At 36.4% G+C, this 22224-nt stretch overlaps 1 protein-coding gene across 1 annotated transcript; it reads left to right on the plus strand.

Moving 5' to 3' along the window:
• Positions 1-2190: 2190 nt before the first annotated feature.
• Positions 2191-18107, plus strand: LOC141717930 (uncharacterized). The gene is made up of 4 exons (XM_074520196.1): positions 2191-2939; positions 3998-4222; positions 16265-16645; positions 17336-18107. The coding sequence occupies exons 1-4, from the start codon at positions 2418-2420 to the stop codon at positions 17807-17809; spliced, it is 1602 nt and encodes a 533-aa protein (XP_074376297.1). The 5' UTR covers positions 2191-2417; the 3' UTR covers positions 17810-18107.
• The last annotated feature ends 4117 nt before the right edge of the window (positions 18108-22224 follow it).

The raw sequence follows: 22224 nt of genomic DNA on the forward strand, positions 1-22224 counted from the left end.
AACAGTTGTCTAATAGTGAAATTACTTGTCTCAAGACACAGAGTACCAAAATCAAAATAAAATACTGCATATAGTGTCATATAGTGTCACATTGATGGTTTAAAATATATGCAGCAGTACAATCAACTGGAATCACTTTTGGGTTTTCCTTGGTGCTCTAAATTTATTCACATTCTTTGAAACAGTTCCACTAACACTCTTTGTGAGAAGAACATGTGAAGTTGACTGTTGCGTAGAAGTAGGTATGAGGGGTGCAGATGCAGGTAGGGTACTATTACTCAAATGAGATCGTATATTCGGCATCTACAAAAAATAAAGAGTATATAAATTCCATAGCAGCTTTGGATTCCATAGCAAAAAACAGACCTGACAAAAAATTAAAAAAAAAATTACAAATTCCATAGCAGCTTTGGATATCATTTTGGGCTGCACAACTTTAAAAACTTCAATATCATCATCCAAGTTGAGAATTTCTTGTTCCTGTATACCATCTTCATTTTCCATCTGATTCAACAAATCATCCATCATCTCTACTTCACCAGTGGCAGCCTCTTTGCTCTGCAACTTTTCTTCAACCATCACTTCATCATCAACATGCTTTTTCTTTGGCCTACCTCTTTTATTCCCAGTTTTAGGAGGTGAGTACCCTTCAGGTTTTGTTGGACATTTATTTATCCTGTGTTATGCAGATTTACAATAACCACAGTGCATGATTCTTCCTTTGTAACTCATCCTAACACATTTTCCATTGCTAATATTAGCATAATGCTCTCTCATCTTGTCTTCAACAACCCTCAAAGCCTTTGGCCTTACCCTACAACACTTCCACTCACCAACGTCGACTTTTAAATCATTTTTAAACTCCTCCTGCATTTCTCCTAACTTCCAATTTGGATTTTTTCTGATTTTATCCCCACATTTATCATCTAGCCACTTCACAGTCACAAGCTTATTTTTATAATTCCAAACACAATTATGTTCATTACATATAGTCTTTACCTGCCAACTTTGGGTTAAATCAAAGTAAGTGACCCACATCTTAAATGGACACCCTTTAGCACATCCCACTTACATTCTTTTTAAGTCATCTACTAAAAACTGATAGGGCCTACCAGTTTCCATGGAGCTAGACCTAACAACATCTTTAAATTCTTTTTTAATAGCAAACACGAGACCTACTTTCCATTTAATATCCTTTGCATCTGTTTTAGCATTAAAAATCTCTTCAATACTCTTACCTTTCTTGAACTGAGAAGGTGTTGCATAACACACTTCTCTGTCACTCTCCTCCTCACTACTAATTCTATCATAATCAGCACTACAATCTGATGTATATGATTCTGACCCGCTATCATTATTAATGTTATGTTCTTTTTCAAATTCATTCATTTTCAATCTATCATCCCGGGTTGCTCTTCTTATTTCATTAAATTCCTCATCACTGTATGCACAATCCTCTCTAAAATTATTAATGTCATCATCCCATTCGGTAGGAGTTTGATGGTAGACATACAACATAGGTAATCAAATTGTTTACTCATTTCAATCACTTCATCCTTAGTTGTTCTAGTCAATAATTGAATACCCGAAACAACGTGGTAATACAATGAATCGAACTCCCCTAAAATGTCATCGACGCATACCTTCAATTCTTAAACACTGAGTTCTTCTAAGTCGATATTTTGATAAATCTTTCTTGTGTTTGACGTGTAGCCGAAGACGGGAACATGAACAAAATTTCCCCCATGGTAGACTATGACCGTATACATTTTTTTCCTGCATAAATTATAGACCCTAAATAAAGCTCCCAAAATGGATACATTCATGGAACCCTAAATATAAACCCTTAAAGAGAAATAGAATAATTGAAGTGATCACTTACTGTGATTCTTTGTTAACGATCGTCAATGATTGATTGCTCGCAATCAGATTATTCATATTTTAGAGAATTGGTGTTTTCAATGGCATGAATGTATTGTCGAGGTCTTAATCGTTGGTATCGGGTTATAATAGCGATATGTATTCATGAATCGGGCCATAGTTATTGGGTCTTAATATATTTTTATTTATATTTTAATTTCTGTTCAAATTATTATGTGACAACCGATTTGGCATAATTTAACCAGGCCCGGCATGATTTAACGGAGGCCCGTCAAAGGTCAGCATACATCCTCAATTGCAATATTATTATTACGCACAACACAGCCAATGTATAGAAAGTGGTAGTACCCGGGGAAAACCCTGGAGCTGCCTGTCGGAAGGGGGGCTGTTCCTTTGACAAAACCCTGCGCCTCAATTGCAATATTATTATTACGCACAACACAACCAGTACCTCCTCAACATCTCTATACATTACATTGCATAATAATAATAATAATAATAATCTGAGCTTAATCAAATAAACACAAACACCCACAATGTCAAAAACACTATCAAATTACATCATCGGAGATGAAGCCTTTCTAAAACACCGCTTCTTAGGCTTCTTAATCTGGCAAACAATCTCATCTTTCTCCCTCTACTCTCTCTCCAAACTCACTCTTTTCACCAAACTCACTCCCTCTCTACTCTCTCTCTTCCTTTTTCTCACTTTTCTCCTCTCTAATCTCCTCTTCTCCACTGCCCTCCACCTTATTTCCTCCCCCCAACAACCCCCCGTTTCTTTCGCTTCCCCTGTCGACATCCTTTTCGGGGTTTTTCGATTGCTTTTTCTTTCTGGTGCTGGGAGTGAGGGAAGGAGGAGAGTTGGGGTTTCTTTAGGGTTTGTTGGGGTTTGTGGGTTTTCGGGTGCGGTTGCGCTGGGGAGTGTTTGTTGGAGTTGTATGGAGTTTGGTGGGGGGTTTAAGGTTGTTGGGTTTAAGGGCTTTGTTGTTGGCCTCATTTATGGCTTGGTTTTTGTTTTTAAGAAGAGGTGGATTATTCAGTTTCCTATTGTTCAGGTCAGTAGTTTGTGTTTCGATTTTAATGGCTTGTTTTAATGTTTGGAACTTTATTTGATTTGTTGATTCAATGTGTTTTTCATTGTGGTGTTTTTGGCTGGATTTTATTTTTTTTTACACAACAAAAGTATTGTTAATGATAGGTTTAATTGAAGCTACTTAGGTTTATTGAGCCCAATTTCTCTGATGCAGAAAGGTTGGTCATTCTTTGTTTTTTTTGGGGGGGGGGGGGCACAAATAACGTAGTTGTAATTGGGGTTGCCAGATTGTATAGATGGCTAATGACATTTGCATAATAAGTCTAACAGTTTGATCAACAACTTTAATGAAATTAAGCTAAGTAAGAATCCTTCTCTGATTATGTTATAATATGAATTAAGATTGCAGAAGTCTGCCACTTCTATTAGAATTCTGATTTTTAGCTCTAGCTACTTCCATAAAATGCGTGGTTGCAAATTAATTAAATTTGTTTTAGACATGGTATTAAAGGTTCGATTTTGTTGAAATTAGTTGCAGACTCAAAGGAACTTTTGCTTGCTTTTCTTACATTTTGTATACCATCTTTGTGCCTAAATCTTTAGTGACCGTCGGTGTCATGTCTTAATATATTGTCGATAGGTATGATTTGACTTGTTTATGAGAATATAGTTCATCTGCTCATGACTTTAAATTAAAGGATCAATTCATGTATCATGGCTGTTTGAATTTTACTGTATCTGTTTTTCTGCAACTCGTGTGTGAAAAAGGGTAAATTAATTGATGAAATGAAAATCGGAGTATTGTTTCTTATTCATGATTTTTGGCTTCTTTTGACTGAGGGGAAAACATTGAAAAGCTGATGAATTGTAATATTCTATAAGAAAGATGTGAACTGGAAAATAGAATGGAATATTTTTGTGTTATAAAGATAAGAGGGCAAGAAACTGTATGCTTAGAAACTTGTGTTTGAGAAAGAAACCAGCACACAGACATATACTGAAAGAACTTATACTGAAAGAACTCTGTTGTGCATTTTCTTCATTATATTCTTGGTTGCTGATTCAAGTTTTCATTAACAGCGCCCACTGTTCTTCAGCTTCAAGATGGGCATACCTTCTTGTACAAGACGAGCTTTTAAGCTTTCATGCACTGGATACCTTATTTCAACTTTGCTTGCATTCTTTCTACCTAATGAGTTCAAAAGTATGGTTACATTGGGAAAAATCGTAAATGAGCAGATCCTCCTTTTTATCGGAGTCTTTATAGTTTTTATGTGTTGGGAATTAAGTCTTCATCTACATCAGGTTTGTTCGGCACTTGCGTGAGTGTGTGACTGGTTACAGTAATTGTTATATTTCTTTCAAGCTTTCGATGAATTGCTTAATTTTCTAACATTTAATCAGCAAATAAAAAATAAAAGTTGCGGTGCCATTTCCATTGCCAGAGGTTCGAATTAGTAACAACTAGCAAGCAAACTAATGCCATGAGTACATTTACCACTTCTTAATATAAAAATGACCAAAGACATTAGTAATTCAGTAGAAAATGTAGGTGGTTCATCATTATCATAGTTTTGTTTATAATAGTTCCTCATAATTTTTGTAGGTTTTCCCTTCCTCTCTCTTTCTCTTTCTTCTCTTCTTCTTTCCAGGTATAGTACTGTTGTAAGATGTTTGGCAAAAGTTATAAGAGATATGTGCCTATATATAGGTAAATATAGGTTGTATTATAAGAATTTCCTGGTGCTTCTAGGATTTTTAGATGGATGAGGGCAAGACTTAGGTTTAATGGATATGATGTTGGTGACAAAAGATTGTTAAAACGTTGCTCTATTACAACTTGACAGAGAAGGCACAACTTGACAGAGAAGGCACTGGATTTTAGGGTTCAAGGAGAATTTTCTGGCAACAAATTAGGATATTATTAATTCAATAACAAAACTCTGAGCTGTTACATAACATAAGATTCGACATAAAATAAAAATATGAATTAGTTTTCTAATTCAAATCAAATTCTAATATATCCTCTAGTAGAAAATAACTAATAATATAATAATTAAGTGGGATTCCAAAGTTTTTTTAAAATGCTCCCTCATGTGTAAAAATAATAACTTAACTACCAGCGCACAATGTTAAGTTGTAAAAATTAGAGGTCGATCCACAGAGACTACGTGATAGGGAATACAAATAACCCTAATTGCGGAGTTAGTGTCACATTAATTAGACCTGATTTGGTCAAAGGGGAATGCCCAATTAATGAGGCCCAAAATCCTAACTATTTATTAAATTCTTAATTAATAAATGGGCTAATTAAACAGCCCAGTAAATGTGTTCAAATAAGTAACTACTTCTACAAGAAGTAACCTCCAAGCAACCCAAATTCAGAAGGAAACTAATTTCTGCTTTCTAGGACTCCAAAGTCCAATATGAGGGGGAGACTTGCCCATCAAGTCACCCAATTCTACCCTAATTTCTATACTCTCAACGTCTATATAAAGGGTCTTACCCCTTCAACTTCAGCCGAACGTTTTGGGACAAGAGCTCCACACGTCACAAAGCCGCGAAGGCATCCTTCAACCCACAAGGCCATTACCTTGAACGACGTTTTAGACTCGGTCCTCGAAGGACATGAAAGTCACTACGTCCTTGGTGAGCTCTTGCTGCAATAGCCCCGAGGGCATGCATCACCAAGAACTATGTTTTGGCTTGATACTTGGCATATGCCAAGGTACGTAGACATCTTGTGAGGGCAGATTCAAGCCACAAAACACAAGCGCAACCATTAAAACTCGAAGCTTATCAAACCCTGTCATTAAATACCCGCATTAAAGAAATACATGTTTTTTATCCATAACATTTGGCGCCGTCTGTGGGACGAAGATGGGACGAAGATGACAACCATGAAAGCACGAAGAAGTACCGAGAAACTACCTGATGAGATGTGCAATATTGCATCCAACGTTGAGACTCAACCACAGTCGAACCTCAATATCTGAGGGACTAATCTCTCAGGGACGAAGATCCCCATTACTCAACTGTTGAATCAAAGAACGGTCTCCAACCTCAACGGATGCATAATTAATGGAAGAGTCCCAAACTATAGATGGTGCTCTCACTAATGAACACCCGAGTTTCAGATGTTAAGAATTGTGCTTCCATCAAGGGTGAATGATCACCCACTGAGAGGTATTTGAAGTGCTGATGCACCACAAGATAATGTTAAATCCTACAAGGTGTGTCTTCGAGGTAGGATCCATAAATTTTTGGGCCACATTTCTGAGTGGGGAATCAAAGCCAGTGTTGATAAGATTCCTGTTATGGAACCCTCATCGTTCATTAAGAACATAGAGAAACTAAAGAGTGCAATTTAGGAGAGGTTCATCTCCGAACCCAGTGACAAGTGTTTGCCCTTCTTCACGATATTGAAGAAAGTAAAGGACCCTTTATGGATTGATGAAAGCCATGTAATCTTTGAGAAATTGAAGAAGCAGAAAACCGGAACACCAGAAGTACTAAATTTATACATGGAAAACTCAATTGTGTAATTGAGACTTGCCCCTGTGAGAAAAGACATGGAGGTTTAGCAACCCACATGCTAGGACAGTGAAATTTTGTGTGAATAACTCTAGTATTGAGAAGTTCGCGTTAGCCATGACCAAGGCATGAGAAAGTTAAACTGTATTTCCAAATGTGCAGAACTAGCCCCGAGGGGCACAATGCACATCCCTGAGGCTGGTGGAAGGTTGTTTTAGCGGACAACCGAGCCTGACGAATTTAGTACAAACAATAACCGTGTTTAAGGTTTAAGATTTGACCGACTTCATGGTTTGAAAGCCCCATTGACAACCAAGAAGTCGGGGGGCAGGACGAGATACCCTTATGAAGGAAAGGAAATATGTAGAAGGATGAGATACCTATGGGCAAGGAAACATGTAAGACAAGATAAAGAGACGATACTCAAGTGATATCCGGTTCTCTATTTTGATGGATCATCAACAACAAAAATGAGTAGTGCAAGATCATGATGGATCTATGATAGAATTTGCCTAGATATTGGATTTCTCAAATGACGAACGTAGACAAGTATGAGGTCTTAGTGGCCAGAATCGCCTCAGCTAAAACCCCGAGGGTCAAGAACTTCAAAAATTTGCGGAGATTCAATATTTGATGATTTCTCAAAGTAAATGGGGAATTCAAAATAAAGCATGGGACAACAATTAAATATGAGAAACTTGTGAAGTCACGACTCACTTTAATAAGTGCTACATCCCGAGGGAGGGAAGCATGAAGGTCGTTGCCTAGGAAATGGAAAATTTCACGGGAAGCTTTTACTTCTAAGTCATGAATACCCAAAACTAATACAAAATTGATAACACTGGTACATGTGAGGACTTATTGCCTAGATGACTCAATCTGAAACTAGTCGGTGACCCGACGATGCCATGGGAGCATGAAAAATGCTGGAAAAGATTTGGAGTTTCAATTTGATTGCAAAGACTTTATGTTAGGAGTAGTTCGTGATTCCTCAATTGAAATGCCCTAACCCCCGAAAAACGGAATTGGCCTTAAAAGAAATACCTGAAGAGAACCGTGGGCTACGCTCGGGGGGCAAGGCTGTCACCTAAAACGTATCTTATTTAGATTATATTGGCCAAAGATGATGGCTGATGTCAAAGATTGTGAGAGGAAAGTATACTTGATTTCGGAAGCACACACATACATTTTTAATTTTTTTTATAAAATATTGATTTTGACCAATTCCCATGTCTCATTTACAACGTATGAGATTGGTACTCTTGATACATTTTCTTAGCCGGTGTTTAGAGGTAGATCCTGACATGAAGAAGATTGAGGAAAAAACCCTTAGTTATATAACCAATATTCAAGTGACACAATTCCCATAGAAAAGTGTGATATAAAGTATGAACTCCCACGAATCCCAATGACGGGTGATAGAAGACAGAACGACATCAATGATGTAAGAAGAACTATAGTAAATCCTGCTCCACAACCATTTCTCATCCCTATTGGAAAGCCGAGGTAGCAAATTAAGGGACTGAAAAAGAAGGAAGAAGACTCGGGAAATGATTAGGCAGACGACCTACTGCTTAGGGATGGCAATCGGGTCGGGTCGGATCGGGTCGGGTCGGGTCGGGTATTGCAGAATCCATATCCAAACCCGATCCGAACCCAAAAAATACTCGAAAATGAATACTCGAACCCGATCCATCGAATTGGGGTATAGCCAAAACTCGAATTTTTTTGAATTGGATATATTCATACCCGAACCCGAAACCCAAACCCGAAATCTGAAAATTTGTATAATTATTGATATTGCAAGTGCTTGGGATCGAACATGCAACTTGCAGAGAAAGAGATTTTAACATTTCATCTTATCACATTATTAATTGTGTTATTATATGTATAACTAATATTTAATAAATTAACTCAATTGACACCCAATTTTTTAGATTTATAACTAAAAGATGTTTTGTTAACATTATAAACCTTATCGCCCATTTATGATTCAATAATTATATATCATTAAATTTTATAATTAATTAATTTTTAAGATAAATAAATAAAAAACATATGTTCTAAAAATTATATAATAATATGTATAATGTATATTATATTAAATAATATATATAATATTATAATATGTTAAATATAAAATTTTAATATTATATATATATATAATAATTCGGGTTTTTTTTATTTCGGGTACGAATAGAGTTTCAGGTTTCGGATCGGGTTTCGGATTGGTATACCTAATATCCAAATCCAAATCCAAAAATTTTCGGGTTTAAAAATTAAATCCATATCCAAATCCAAATTTAAAAAATCGGGTTCGATAAATCCAAAATTTTAGGTTTCGGATCGGGTATCCGTCCGATCGGATTATTTTGCCATCTTTACTACTACCCCTACAAAGGGTGTTTCATGCCACTTGCAAAGAAAAGATAGGAGTTATCCCATGGCTGATAAATCTGAGATTGTGACGCCACTAGGAATCACTCTAACAACTCCAAAGAATGAGGTCTTTGAGCCCGGGAAGAACGAGGAAGACATGACACATACTTTAGATTTGATGAAGCCAACACCGGGATTGTTGAGCATCTGAAACAAGTTTCGATGGCTATACTGTAAGAATAAAAGAAAGATTTCTTCGATATAGAGACTTAGTCCTCAGAAAAATCAAGGCGTCCCGAGTTGGGCAGAAAGGAAAGGCAATACCTATTTTCAAAGAGTCATTCTAAACATGAACATATTTGGGACAAGGATCCCACAAACTTGGAAACACTTTAAGAGAATATGGTACTGAGACTTGACATTCTTTAAAGCTCAAGGTTTAATATGGTTGAGAATATAAGTAGGATAACTCACCTGGTTGGACTAAGTAAAAATAAGGCTCGTAGAGATCACGTTATGCCACTTTCCGTCAAAACTGAGGGATCGAGGAACTAAGAAAAAATATGAAGATGCCATCATGAGTTAGAGCTAGTAATAAGCTTCGTTTCGGTATATTATATGCTCAAATCAGAGCAACGAGCGAAAAGTTATCGCCATTAAAAGGCTGGTAACCCGTAATTCAGGATTCCTGGTCTAAAAGACTAGGATTCCTGGTATACGAGGTCAGGATTCCTGGTCGAAAATCAACTCGACCAGACTGTTAAAATCACCCATAATCCGACTAGAATCCTTGTTGGAAGAGGGCTGCATCCTAGTCGAAAATCAATTCGACCAGAGTGTTAAAATCACCCATAAGTCGACTAGAGTCCTCGTTGGAAGGGGGTTGCATCCTAGTCGAAAATCAATCCGACCAGAGCGACAAAATCATCCTTAATCCGACAAGAATCCTGGTCGAAATTCTACAAAAATTCACATCAAATAGGGTTCGAATTTCTGATCTGGAAGGTGCAAATTCATGGTCTACAATGATTAGAATCCCTCAATCATGTTGCATAAGATCCCTCCACAAAAAATATATTTATTATTCAAATAATAAATATAAGGAAGAAAAATATTATTAGAAATAATAATATTAAAATTCAGATCGAAATTTATCCGTGTGAAATTTTATCCGGGCTGGACACCCCTAATTTTGGGGTCAATATTATTCAAAACTTTTTGAATAATTAAATATTATTATTTATTAATAATATTTTGAAAAAAAAGAGAAAAGAAAAAAACAAGAGAAAAAAAAGAGAGAGAAAAGGCAAAAAGAAAAAAAGAGAAAAAGAAAAAAGAAGAAAAAAAAAGAGAAAAGAAAAAAGAAAAAAAGAGAAAAGGAAAAAAAAGAGAAAAAAAAAAGAAAAAAGGAAGAAAAGTAAAAAAAAAATTGTCGACCAGCTCTCCTCGATTTGGAGCTCAACCAGGCTGCCAAAAATGGTCATAAGTCGATAAGTCGAGCAGAGAGTGGGGAGGTTGGATTGCCAAAATGCAATTCAGTGCCTCATGTTTTGCAGAATTTACGAACATGTCACTATAGTTTAAAAGCTGACAAATTAGTCCCTTCGATTTATAAAAGCGTAAAGTAATTCCTTAACTTTGTAATCTTGCAAAAAGGTCCCTACAAAATCCCGGAGGCACAAAAAAATTCCTAAAATATTAGAAAAATTATGAAAAATACCCTTAGGTATGGAAAAATTATGAAAAATACCCGGAGGTATGAAATTTTTTCTAAAATATACGGAAAAATTATGAAAAATACCCGGAGGTACGGAAAAATTCCTAAAATACAGGTTAAATTATGAAAAATACCAGGATGTAAAATGTTAGGAACAATTATGAAAAATACCCGGAGGTTTGGAAAAATTCCTAAAAATTTAGGGAAAATATCTGCGAGTACATAAAACTTTCTGAAAATTTAGAAAAATACATATGAGTAAGAGATAATCCCCGAAAATTAAGGGAAAATACCTGAAAATTCCTAAAAATAGGAATAAGGTAAGAAAATGAGTATGAAAAATTATATAAAATTCAGAAAATATCCTGAAGCCTCGGATAAGGCAAATCGTTGTAAATGTGTAGGTCGCTCCACACTTTACGTTAAAAAGGATAATTCAGATAGGGTAAGAGATAACGTAACTTCTACGAAACATCGAGTGTGTTTTCCAGAAGTTGGGGGGCAAATGATAGTGAATAAAATAACCTTAATTGCGGAGTTAGTGTCGCATTAATTAGAACATCATCAACATTCATGATTTCACTATCAGCTACTCATCAATCATCTTAACTTCTACGGGTTGGTCAAAAAGTTCATTAGTTTGATTTCCTACAATAAAGATATTTAGGTCTATTGACATGTTTTCAAAAGTGAGTTTCATTGATCCATTCCTATAGTTAATCAAAGCATTAGAGGTGGCAAGAAAATGCCTTCCTAAAATGATGGAAATTTGATTTTTGAGATATTTTACTGGTTCGGTCTCTAGAGCAATGAAATCAACGGGGAAGACAAATCACCAATCTTAATCAACACATTTTCAACTACACCCTTTGGAGTTTTGACAAAACGGTCAGCTAATTGAAGAGTGATATTAGTCTTTTTAAGTTCACCTAAACCCAAGGCTTGATAGATAGATAATGGAAGAAGATTCACACTAGCTCCTAGATCAAGTAAAGCTTTTATCAATGAAGGTATCACCTATGACACAAGAGATGGTAAGACAACCAGGATTCTTATCCTTCACAGGGATTTGATTTGACAATATAGAACTTACATGAGAGGTTAGGAAAGCTTTCTTAAGAACATGAGTGGTTCTTTTATGAGTACACAGATCTTTTAGACACTCAGCCTAAGAGGGAACCTGTTGCATTATCTAATAGAGGAATGTTAATCTTGACTTGCTTAAAGACTTCCAAAATCTTAGCTAACTGAGCAGATTGTTTGTTTGAGATAAGTCTTTGAGGAAACGAAATGTTCGGCTTAAAGACTTTTTCACTAGACAAATCAGAGCGCAGTTTTGAAGGTGGTTTATTGGATGGTGATGACTCATTAGATTCATTTTTCGAAATTTTAGCATTTGGATTGGGAGATTGTTGAAGACTAGGATTCAAGAGTAGATGATTAAGTTGAGATGTTAGCTTATCTTCATTGTGAGTATTAACATGAACATGATTGTTGAATTGATTATCAGGCCTTAGAGAAATGACAGAGTTCACATTTTCACGAGAATTGTGGTTTGAATGAAATTTAGAATTAACCTCAGGTTGACTAGGGAAACGATTTTTCTCTATCTGACTGATTGTGTTTGCCAGTTGACTAACTTGGAATTATAGCTTAGATATAGCTTGTTTGTTTGAATTTAGCAACTGCCTATCTTGGGTCATAGCTTGCATGAAAGATTGTTGAGATTTGAGTAATGCCTCCATAATTTTTTCAATGGAATTCAATTTCTTATTAGATTCACTAAAATCAGAAGGATTCACGGGACCGAGTTAGGATAATGACCAAGATTTTGAGGAGGATATGAGTTGGGATTTTGAGTTGGGTATGGACCAGGATTGGGCTTTTGAAAATTGTGGTTTTTTAATAATAAAATTGAGAAAAAAAATAGAGAGGTGATATGGAATACCAAAAAGCTCTTCCAAAAATTTCAAAAGACGACGAGGCCTTCAAACGACCTTTTTATCCGAACTTTCCTCCGCTTCACTATTTCCTAAAAAAACAAAGAGAGAGAAAACAATAAACTAGTCTGAAGAATTAAATATCAAGGAGTGAAAATTACCAATAGCCCCCGGCAGCGGCGCCAAAAACTTGATGTGTAAAAATAATAACTGTAACTGCAAGCGCACATTGTTTAGTTGTAGCAATTACAGGTCGATTCACAGAGATTGCAAATTTTCAAAATCCTAATAATTTAATGGGCGAACTAGACAAATATATTTGAGATGAGATTTGTTTAACCTAATTAGCAAACAACAAATAATATGAAAAACCTAGGAATCCAAATCTGTTAATCAATCACAATTAATATGTTAAGTTGAGATGTTAGCTTATCTTCCTTGTGAGTATTAACATGAACATGATTGTTGAATTGATTATCAGGCCTTAGAGAAATGACAGAGGTCACATTTTCACGAGAATTGTGGTTTGAATGAAATTTACGATTAACCTCAGGTTGACTAGGGAAATGATTTTTCTGTATCTCATTGATTGTGTTTACCAAGTTGACTAACTTGGAATTATAGCTTAGATATAGCTTGTTTGTTTGAATTTAGCAACTGCCTATCTTGGGTCATAGCTTGCATGAAAGATTGTTGAGATTTGAGTAATGCCTCCATAATTTTTTCAATGGAATTCAATTTCTTATTAGATTCACTAAAATCAGAAGGATTCAAGGGATCGAGTTAGGATAATGACCAAGATTTTGAGGAGGATATGAGTTGGGATTTTGAGTTGGGTATGGACCAGGATTGGGCTTTTGAAAATTGTGGTTTTTGAATAATAAAATTGAGAAAAAAAATAGAGAGAGGTGATATGAAATACCAAAAAGCTCTTCCAAAAATTTCAAAAGAGACGGCGAGGCCTTCAAACGACCTTTTTATCCAAACTTTCCTCCGCTTCACTATTTCCTAAAAAAACAAAGAGAGAGAAAACAATAAACTAGTCTAAAGAATTAAATATCAAGGAGTGAAAATTACCAATAGTCCCCGGCAGCGGCGCCAAAAACTTGATGTGTAAAAATAATAACTGTAACTGCAAGCGCGCATTGTTTAGTTGTAGCAATTACAGGTCGATTCACAGAGATTACAAATTTTCAAAATCCTAATAATTTAATGGGCGAACAAGACAAATAAATTTGAGATAGATTTGTTTAACCTAATTAGCAAACAACAAATAATATGAAAAACCTAGGATCCAAATCTGTTAATCAATCACAATTAATATCAACTTGCCCTAAAATAAATTCTCTTTTCTTCACAAAACTAATGTATATCAATTAACGAGACAAGCATATATTATGAAACTTGTTATTTAACAATAACCCATTAAAACTTTATGTAGCAAGCATAATCTATGGAAAATAAAGCCGGTAACAATAATATATCAAATCCACATTGTCAATTGAATAATTAACCACTAAGAAAATTATGAGAATCAAATAATAGGAACGAGAAGATATCAAAATAATTAAATTAACTTCATCTACATTATAGGGAAACAAATGTAGCTACACATGATGAGTAAAGCAATAACTAACAAAATTCTAGCTCTCGATTGGTTTTAGATATTGGGTTCTTTCAAAATACAAGAGAAGAGACATATATATATGTATATATATATGGGAAAATATGAAGGCTTGGTTCTTGGGATAGCAAATTCTGTTCAAGATATATTTCCCTCTTTTCATTCTTTTTAATAAGTATTCGAATTTCTTTACCTTCAAGTATTCTCCACCTCCGTGCTTTTTTCACCGTTTCCTGCTCAAATTTTGATTTTATTTATTTTTCTACAAAACAAAGTAAAATAATTTATTTATTAATAAAGTTGAGAATACGGACATAAAATTGGTATTAAAAAAATGCTAAATTATGGACCTATCACTCCAAATATGTTTTTTTTGGGTAGATTTTTTAATGCTCATCCTGCATCAACTTTTTAGAGATTCCAATGTCATTTACTGACCTACACTCAACTAACCTTTGCTTAGTCATTAATTAAGATTTTTAAAACTTCTAGTGCTCATTGTGAGAATTTGACTACTATATCATTTTCATTTTGTATCTTCTGTGTATTTATTATCTTTCCTTTTATGTTAGTATTGGATGTTTAGAATCATGTTTAATAAATATGAGTTAATTATTAGAATCTAATGTAACATTACTCTCCATACAATCTACTGATTTCCTAATTGTTAGAATAAGACACGTTTATTAATTCACTACCTAATCCTTTACATATCTATTCACACATTATTTAATAAAACTTATTAGTTAAGTTATTAACCACCAACCATTAGATGTTTAATTGAAATAATTTAATTTTTCAATATCAAAAGTAGTATCTAGAGGTTTGTTAGAATAATTTAATTTGAAATGAAAAAGTAACTGAATGTGTACAATGAGGGCTATTAACTAATTCTACTTGATTAATAAACATAAGTTAGTTGATTTTAGGTCATCAAATGACATTGGAATGTTTAAAAAGTGGTTAGTATGTGGGCATGCTAGAAAAATCGATTAACATTATCAACATTAAGTACTCCAATGATACAGAACATGCTCTAAGTTGGATTAATAGTTCTTATATTCGCTGTTCTCATGTTTTTTAATTTATGTGTTAAACTTAACTATCAGAAAACAAAATCTAAAATTTGAAAATCCACATTTGTCAGAAAGGATCAAAAGCCATATTAGATGAAGCATAAAATAATTAAATTTGATGGCACTGGTGGGAAAAGCCACTTGTACAATCGTACTAGAGTGAATTTCCTATAGAATTAGGTAATAATATTGTATTTATCAATTTAGAATAATGTTATCTTAGTCGAGTAATAAAAGGCTTTGTTTCCTTTTAATTAAATGTGGGAGTAGATACAGAAAGTATTTAGTTTTCTTTCATTAGAAAGTTACTTGGCTTCACAGTGATGGTTAATCTTATAAAACCTCTTGTAATCTTTCATTTTGAGGGAGATGTTAATTCTGAATTGATTTTATTTGGATAAATATTAGGGTTCGTATGTGACTATTGATTTTTAATGGAGATACATATTTATCCCCTGTTAAACCCCTTTCGTAGACCTGCCCTACATGAATGTTAACTTCAAGTTAACTAGTTGTATCTATCAAAATATTTCCACTCAGGACTTTCAAAAGAGATCTATTGTTATTTCTAGTTCTTTAAAATAAATAAAGCTAAATGGTAGGAACATAATTAAAGTATAAGTTATTGTGTGATAAAAATGTGAAGACATTATAGACTAACACACTAGCAGAGCATTCATGCTCTTTCCATTATAGACCAACTCCATTGACATAAGTGCAATTAGCAGTTATATTAATTTCATGAGGAATGCTAGAGTCCCCAAAACCGTTCCCAAAACCATTCTCAAATCTTGATGTTTTAGGTGCATACTTGGTAACTTTCTTGATAATGAGGTGGGACCCCACGTGATACATATGAGCCCACAAATTGAAACGTGACAAATGTCATGCCGGGTCATTTGGGAAAGATTTTGGGAACAGATTCGGAGTACCTAGCACTACTCTAATTACATAATTAGATACTTGAATAATGTCGAAGTCTTTCCAATAAATATACTTTTGATAGTTGATGAACCTGAAGTAGATAGTTGATTTTATAATATATCAAAGATATTAATTACGTCAACGGCTATACAGGTTCTGCATACAAAGCGGTACTCGTTCGCACCCCCTAAAGGTTCAGCTGCAGCTGAAACAAATCCAAGTGAACCTCTTCTTGCAGCTCTGGAGGAGTGCACTGCGAAGAATCTATCAAGTCACCTGGCATACCTTGACCTTTATATGGTTTGTGAGGGTAATGCTAATACGTGGCGCCGTGCTGCCTTCTTTGAGGAAAGTGGTGAAACGTACAAAAGAGTTATAGCTGTTTGCCTTAAGCCTCTGGAACAACTAGCATTGGAGTTGGGTGAATGTGTTGAGACTGATTCTGTTGATGTTTTCAAAGTGTCTAGTCAGTTAAAGTCACCAACTGAAAGGGAAGCACAGTCAAGACTAGAGCAAGCATTCTATAATATGCAGGTATAAACGTTTTCACTTTTCAGTGAAGTATGTGTTATTATTTGATCGTACTCTGTTTTTCTCAATCTCATCTTCACTACCAAGTCCTTATTCCAAATCCTAAATCTGTAGATGCTTGGTTCTCTTAGTTATACTTTAAGCTCTGTAGTTAAATCCTCGATATTTTCTGTTGAACAATGCTAGTGCAAGGAATTAATGTTTATTTTTATCTATATAGAACTTAAAAATCTTTAGCAGTTAACTGTCAAACTTTATTATGAAGTAGCTAATATTAAGCAATTTACAGACACAAAAGAATTCAACAGAACAAGATTTTTTTTTAAAAGCATAGCGATGTCAAAAGACCCACAAGGTTAGTTTGGTCAGTGAACTTCCTAGAGCCACTCCTATGTACAGCTTAGGAATTAATAATACAATCATTTTAATCTATAAAAACTTCAAGTTGGGCTACACCCCCTTCCCTTATAATGGTTTCTAATGCTAATTTGTTTTTGATACCTCTAAAAAGTTGATAAATTAAAATAATATAACCCAATTCCAACATGTATTACAACATGAGGACGGATGGTAGTTTTGCCTGGGAAAGGAATGCTTGCTTTGACATAAGTGAAATCTATATTTTTTATCAAATTGTATATGCTAGCCATAAATAATATCCCAGTTTCAGATCGTAATTTATATGCTATGCAGCTATGTAAATGGAGTGCTGGAATTGTGGCTTCCTTGACTGTACGTTCTCGCAGAGAGGATCGTTTTGGCGTAGCTCAAATTACAGAGAGCAATGCTGCTGTTGTATCAACTTTGATATCATGCTTATTAGCTGTTGAACTATGCATGGGAAAGAAGACCAATGTGCATTCTGCGCAGTACTTAATAGGTCCTGCTGGTATCAAATGGGCGACTCTTAGCAACGGAAAGAGAGACCCAGCAGTGAGCAGAGTGGGGAAGAGGAAAGGTAGTCCAGTATACTCAAAGGCGTATGTACAGGCCGACATTCTGAGGACATCAATATACCGCATTGTCTCCGTCTTCCACAAGGAGATGGTTGACAGTACTAAATCAGGACTTCATGACAAGGACTGGATCATATCGGCAAAGCCTTGTTATGGGAGCCGTGAGCTACTGCTACAGAAATTAAATCTCTTCCTAAATTTTGAAGCTTGAGTCGGCGTTGTCATTGTTATAACTGTGAAGCAGGAAGGTATCCTTGTTTGGAAAAGGTTTTGGCAATACAACAAAATTGGGTTGAGGAGATTAAAATAGAATGTCATAGGTCCTTATCCAAGAAAAATATAGTATTTTGTTAGTGATTGGTGTTGCCCTTTTTTGTAGAGAAATATGTTAATTATGGAGATGATATCCTCCATCCACTTAAACTGGTTGAGCGATTACTGTGCTATAAAAAACGAAGAAGCCTTTTTTTTTTGCAACTTTATTATAACCAAGCACGTTTTTAAGACATTGTGCTTTGCCTCCCTTTATAAATTAACTTTTTAAAATGTTGTTGAGTCCTTCCTCCCGAGTTGTTTAATAAAAATGAATTAAGTGATTGGGAGAAAGTATTTTCATCTTATTAATGAAAATTTTGAAATAAAAATATGTTAAATTTGTATTTATTATCATTTGTTTTTTTTTTAAACTCGGGAGTATGATTAGGGAAAGTTAAATTACTTTATTAATTTTGCATCCTTTTCGTTGTTTTCCTTGTGTGGATGCATGTTTTTGTTTGAGTATGAACCGTGTACATGTACCCTGGGTCATATTTCTGAAATTTAAGTTTTTGATAAATCTAAGTTTCTAAAAATAGTAGGACATTTATCTAATAATTTTATGTTTCCTAGTAAAATGCCAATTTTTTTGAAATAAATAAAATTAAAAAGTACATTCATCACTGCCACAAATTGATAACTCCTAGTGGCGGGGCCGCTCCTTCGACGCCGCGTCTGGATCTTTCGACGCCGTGGAGGTGTAGTTGTGGTGGGGATCCTACAAAACAACACCGAAAAGGGGGTTTTGGTCCCGCGGCACCTTCGGTGTGAGAGTAAGAACTCGATTTTGGGGAAAAAGAAGATATATATGAATGAAAGGTTGATGTGTGTGTATATGAGTGTGAGAGAGTGATTAACCCCAAAACCTCACCTTCTTGGGCTATTTATAGCCCAAGGATAGGGTTTTGGGGTTGGTACCTTTAAATCGTAGCCATTGGTTCTGAGAGCGGAAGACACCTGGCTGGAGTGGATGTTTTACACGTATCAGTGCGGGACTGGCTGAGGAACGTCCTGAGGATCTTCTGACACGTGCCCTGATTATTCCCATGATTGATGTGTTACAGTTGTCCCCATCATGTGCTTGGACCAGTGTCTCACGTGCTGGGATTCATCAAGGTTGGGCTTGCGGGACTGAGCCAGTCAGGACTGGTAGTGTGCATGACTAGTACTTCCGGGGGCTGTGTGGAGTTAGGAGTCCCGGACTAGTTCTTCCAGGAGCTGTATGGAGTTAGGAGTGTGGGACCAGTCCTTCCAGGAGCTATATAGAGTTATGAGTCCGGGGTTAGGCCCTGTAGAAGCTATATGTCCTATTATGTGCCCCACACTCCCTTATGCAGATTTTCTGGATGGGGGATTAAATTTGGGCTTGTTTGAAGAACATGAGTTTTTGATTGTAGTGTTTAGAAGAATTTGTGCTTTTCTTACCCCCCAGTCCGGATTGCGTTGAGTTCGGCGAATCAGGACTAAAGTGGTTGTCTTTAAAAGGAGTTGAGCTTTTCTTGCCCCAAGTCCGGATTGCGTTGAGTTCGGCGAATCAGGACTAAAATGGTTGTCTTTAGAAGGATTTGAGCTTTTCTTTCCCCCCAGTCCAGATTGCGCCGAGTTCAGCGAATCTGGATTAAAGTGGTTGTCTATAGAAGGAGTTGAGCTTTCTTGCCCCCAGTCCGGATTGCCGTGAGTTTGGCGATTCAGGACTAAAGTGGTTGTCTTTAGAAGGATTTGAGCTTTTCTTGCCCCCAGTCCGGATTGCGCTGATTTCGGAGAATCCGGACTAAAGTGGTTGTCTATAAAAGGAGTTTAACTTTTCTTGCCCCCCAGTCCGGATTGCCTTGAGTTCGGCGAATCAGGACTAAAGTGGTTGTCTTTAGAAGGAGTTGTGCTTTTCTTACCCCCCAGTCCGAATTGCGTTGAGTTCAGCCAATCCGGACTAAAGTTTGTTGTCTTTAGAAGAATTTGAGCTTTTCTTTCCCCCCAGTCTGGATTGCGTTGAGTTCGGTCAATCCGGACTAAAGTTGGTTGTCTTTAGAAGGATTTGAGCTTTTCTTGCCCCACAGTCCGGATTGCGTTGAGTTCGGCGATTCAAGACTAAAGTGGTTGTCTTTAGAAGGATTTGAGTTTTTCTTGCCCCCCCAGTCTGGATTGAGCTGAGTTCGGCGAATCCGGACTAAAGTGGTTGTCTATAGAAGGAGTTGTGCTTTTTTTGCCTCCCAGTCCGAATTGCGTTGAGTTAAGGAGTCCGGATTTGGGAGTTGAAACGGTTTTGGGGATTTTCCCCCAATGATTTGAATTATTACAGTTGTAAGAATTGTGGGTAGACGTACCTCATCATTATCTGTATTAATTACTTTTTTGATGGACGACCCATATTTTGCCACGTGGCGTGGGCTGTTGGGATTCACCGTGCCTATAAAAGGCACTCCTCCCCTCCTCTTTCTTTTTTACCTTCTCTTCTTTTCTTCTCTCGCTTTTTCTTCTTGTTTTCTCTGTAGCTTTTCCGGCGGTTGTTGACGGGAGAAGTCGAGGTTTTCTACTCATTTGTTGGTCGTCCTCAAACTCTCCGTATTCTTTATCTCTGTAAGTTTTTATTACTTTCTTTGCTTCTTTCTCTTCGTTCCCTTTGAGTTTTGTTGTTGGGCCATAGTATTTATGTGTTGTTGTATTTTGGTTTGGTTTTGTTTTTGTGGATGTATCTCTGTATGTAAATGTGTTTTTTGGCATATTTTGGTGTTTCGATTTCGGTTGATAGTGTTTCTGGAAGTAGGGTTTTTTGTTTGGGTCCGGACGTGGTTGCTTAGTCCGGACTGATGTATTTTTGTTATTTGGTTTTTTGCTGTTCTTTGTGTTATTGTGACCTTTGTGTCCGGAGTAATAGGCTAGTTTTGTGTTTGTAGTCCGGAGTGGTTACTTTGTTTTGGGTGTTTGGTTTGGCTTTTGAGCTTGGGTCTCCTAACTGTTTGTCTTGACTTTAAATAAAAGTGAACATAGGATAGTCCGGACCATGTAGCTTTCAAGATTAATAAACTGTAGGGATTTAGACTAACCTTTATCACTTGTTTTAGGTTTATGGTCCGGACTAAAGCTCGTGCCAAGGCATACATAACTTGCTATCCGGGGCCGTCATCTTCATATTTGGATTCTTCCAGCGATTCTGAGCGGGTTATGATGGGGAAGAAGGCTTCCACCTCAGATTCTGAAGCTATAACCAAGCTTTCTGTTGCTAAGATTTCTTCTAGGAAGGTACCTTGTAGTTCGGAGGGTTTGTGGGTTGAGACCCCTGGTTATTTCATCACGAAGTGCGATGAGATAGATAACAGCTTCTACTACAGGAGTATTAGGTCCGGGTATGCTAGACAACCAAATACGGGTCTGGGGCTTTACAATAAGGAAGCATTCGACAGGAAGTTCGCTGATAGTATAGTGGCCAAGGAACACTATGAACTGAAGGATGAGTAAGTTGCTTTAGATTATGCGGCGCATGACTCGTCGGTCCGGGCTGCCTTCCAGCTTGATCCCCGGATTGAATGGAGGTGGCCTGAACCCGGAGAAAGGATATATCACATGCCAACTGATGGGTTTGTTTCGGTATGGCTGGAGCATCTCTGGTCCGGATGGAATCCGCATTGGCACTTGTTCCTTAAGCACTTGTGTAAGTATGTGTATAAGATTTCTCCAATGCAGATAACTCCGAATGGTATAAAATGGATGACCTGGTTTATCGCTTGTTGCAACCAGTTTAAAGTGCAGCCCAACTTTAAGTTATGGCATCATATTTTCCACCTGGTCCGGTCCAGCCAGTTTCCTCTGTATGAACTTCGGTTCCGGGGTCTGGAGTGTGGGTATGCTGGCTCCTACAGGCCTGTCATTCAGCAGTCTTTATTGAAGTACTGGAATGGGGAGTTGATAATACTGAGGGGGTTGGACTTGCATTACCTTCCCCATGTTGCTGCAGAAGGAGTCCGGACTCGGTTCCGGAGGGATGTTCTCTGGGGAGATGCTATTCAGATGATTTTTGCTTTTTGCGAATGTCTGGGTTTCCAGATGACCCGTGACACTTTCATGATTCACCGAACTATGCATAGGCTAGGCTGTAAGCAATTTTGTTTTGTGTCCGGACTATTTATGTGTTTTGTGTCCGGACTGTTTATCTGCTTTCTTTTGTTGTGTCTCTTTGTAGTTTTTTTACTTGTGTTTTTTGCTTTATTTTCTGGCTGGCTTACCACATTATAATCCGGACATGTCTTCTTCTGCATACAGTGAAGCACTTAAGTGTTTGGGCAAAACTTTCAAGCTGCCGAAGAAACTGCTGTTGGT

This window comes from Apium graveolens, chromosome 4, assembly GCF_009905375.1.
Source record: "Apium graveolens cultivar Ventura chromosome 4, ASM990537v1, whole genome shotgun sequence".
Lineage (NCBI taxonomy): Eukaryota > Viridiplantae > Streptophyta > Magnoliopsida > Apiales > Apiaceae > Apium > Apium graveolens.

Coding starts and splice junctions, on each gene's coding strand:
- LOC141717930 (XM_074520196.1), top strand. CDS start 2,418: ATGTCAAAAACACTATCAAATTACATCATCGGAGATGAAGCCTTTCTA. Junction 2,940..3,997: donor TTCAGTTTCCTATTGTTCAG/GTCAGTAGTTTG, acceptor TTTCATTAACAG/CGCCCACTGTTCTTCAGCTT. Junction 16,646..17,335: donor AAGCATTCTATAATATGCAG/GTATAAACGTTT, acceptor TATGCTATGCAG/CTATGTAAATGGAGTGCTGG.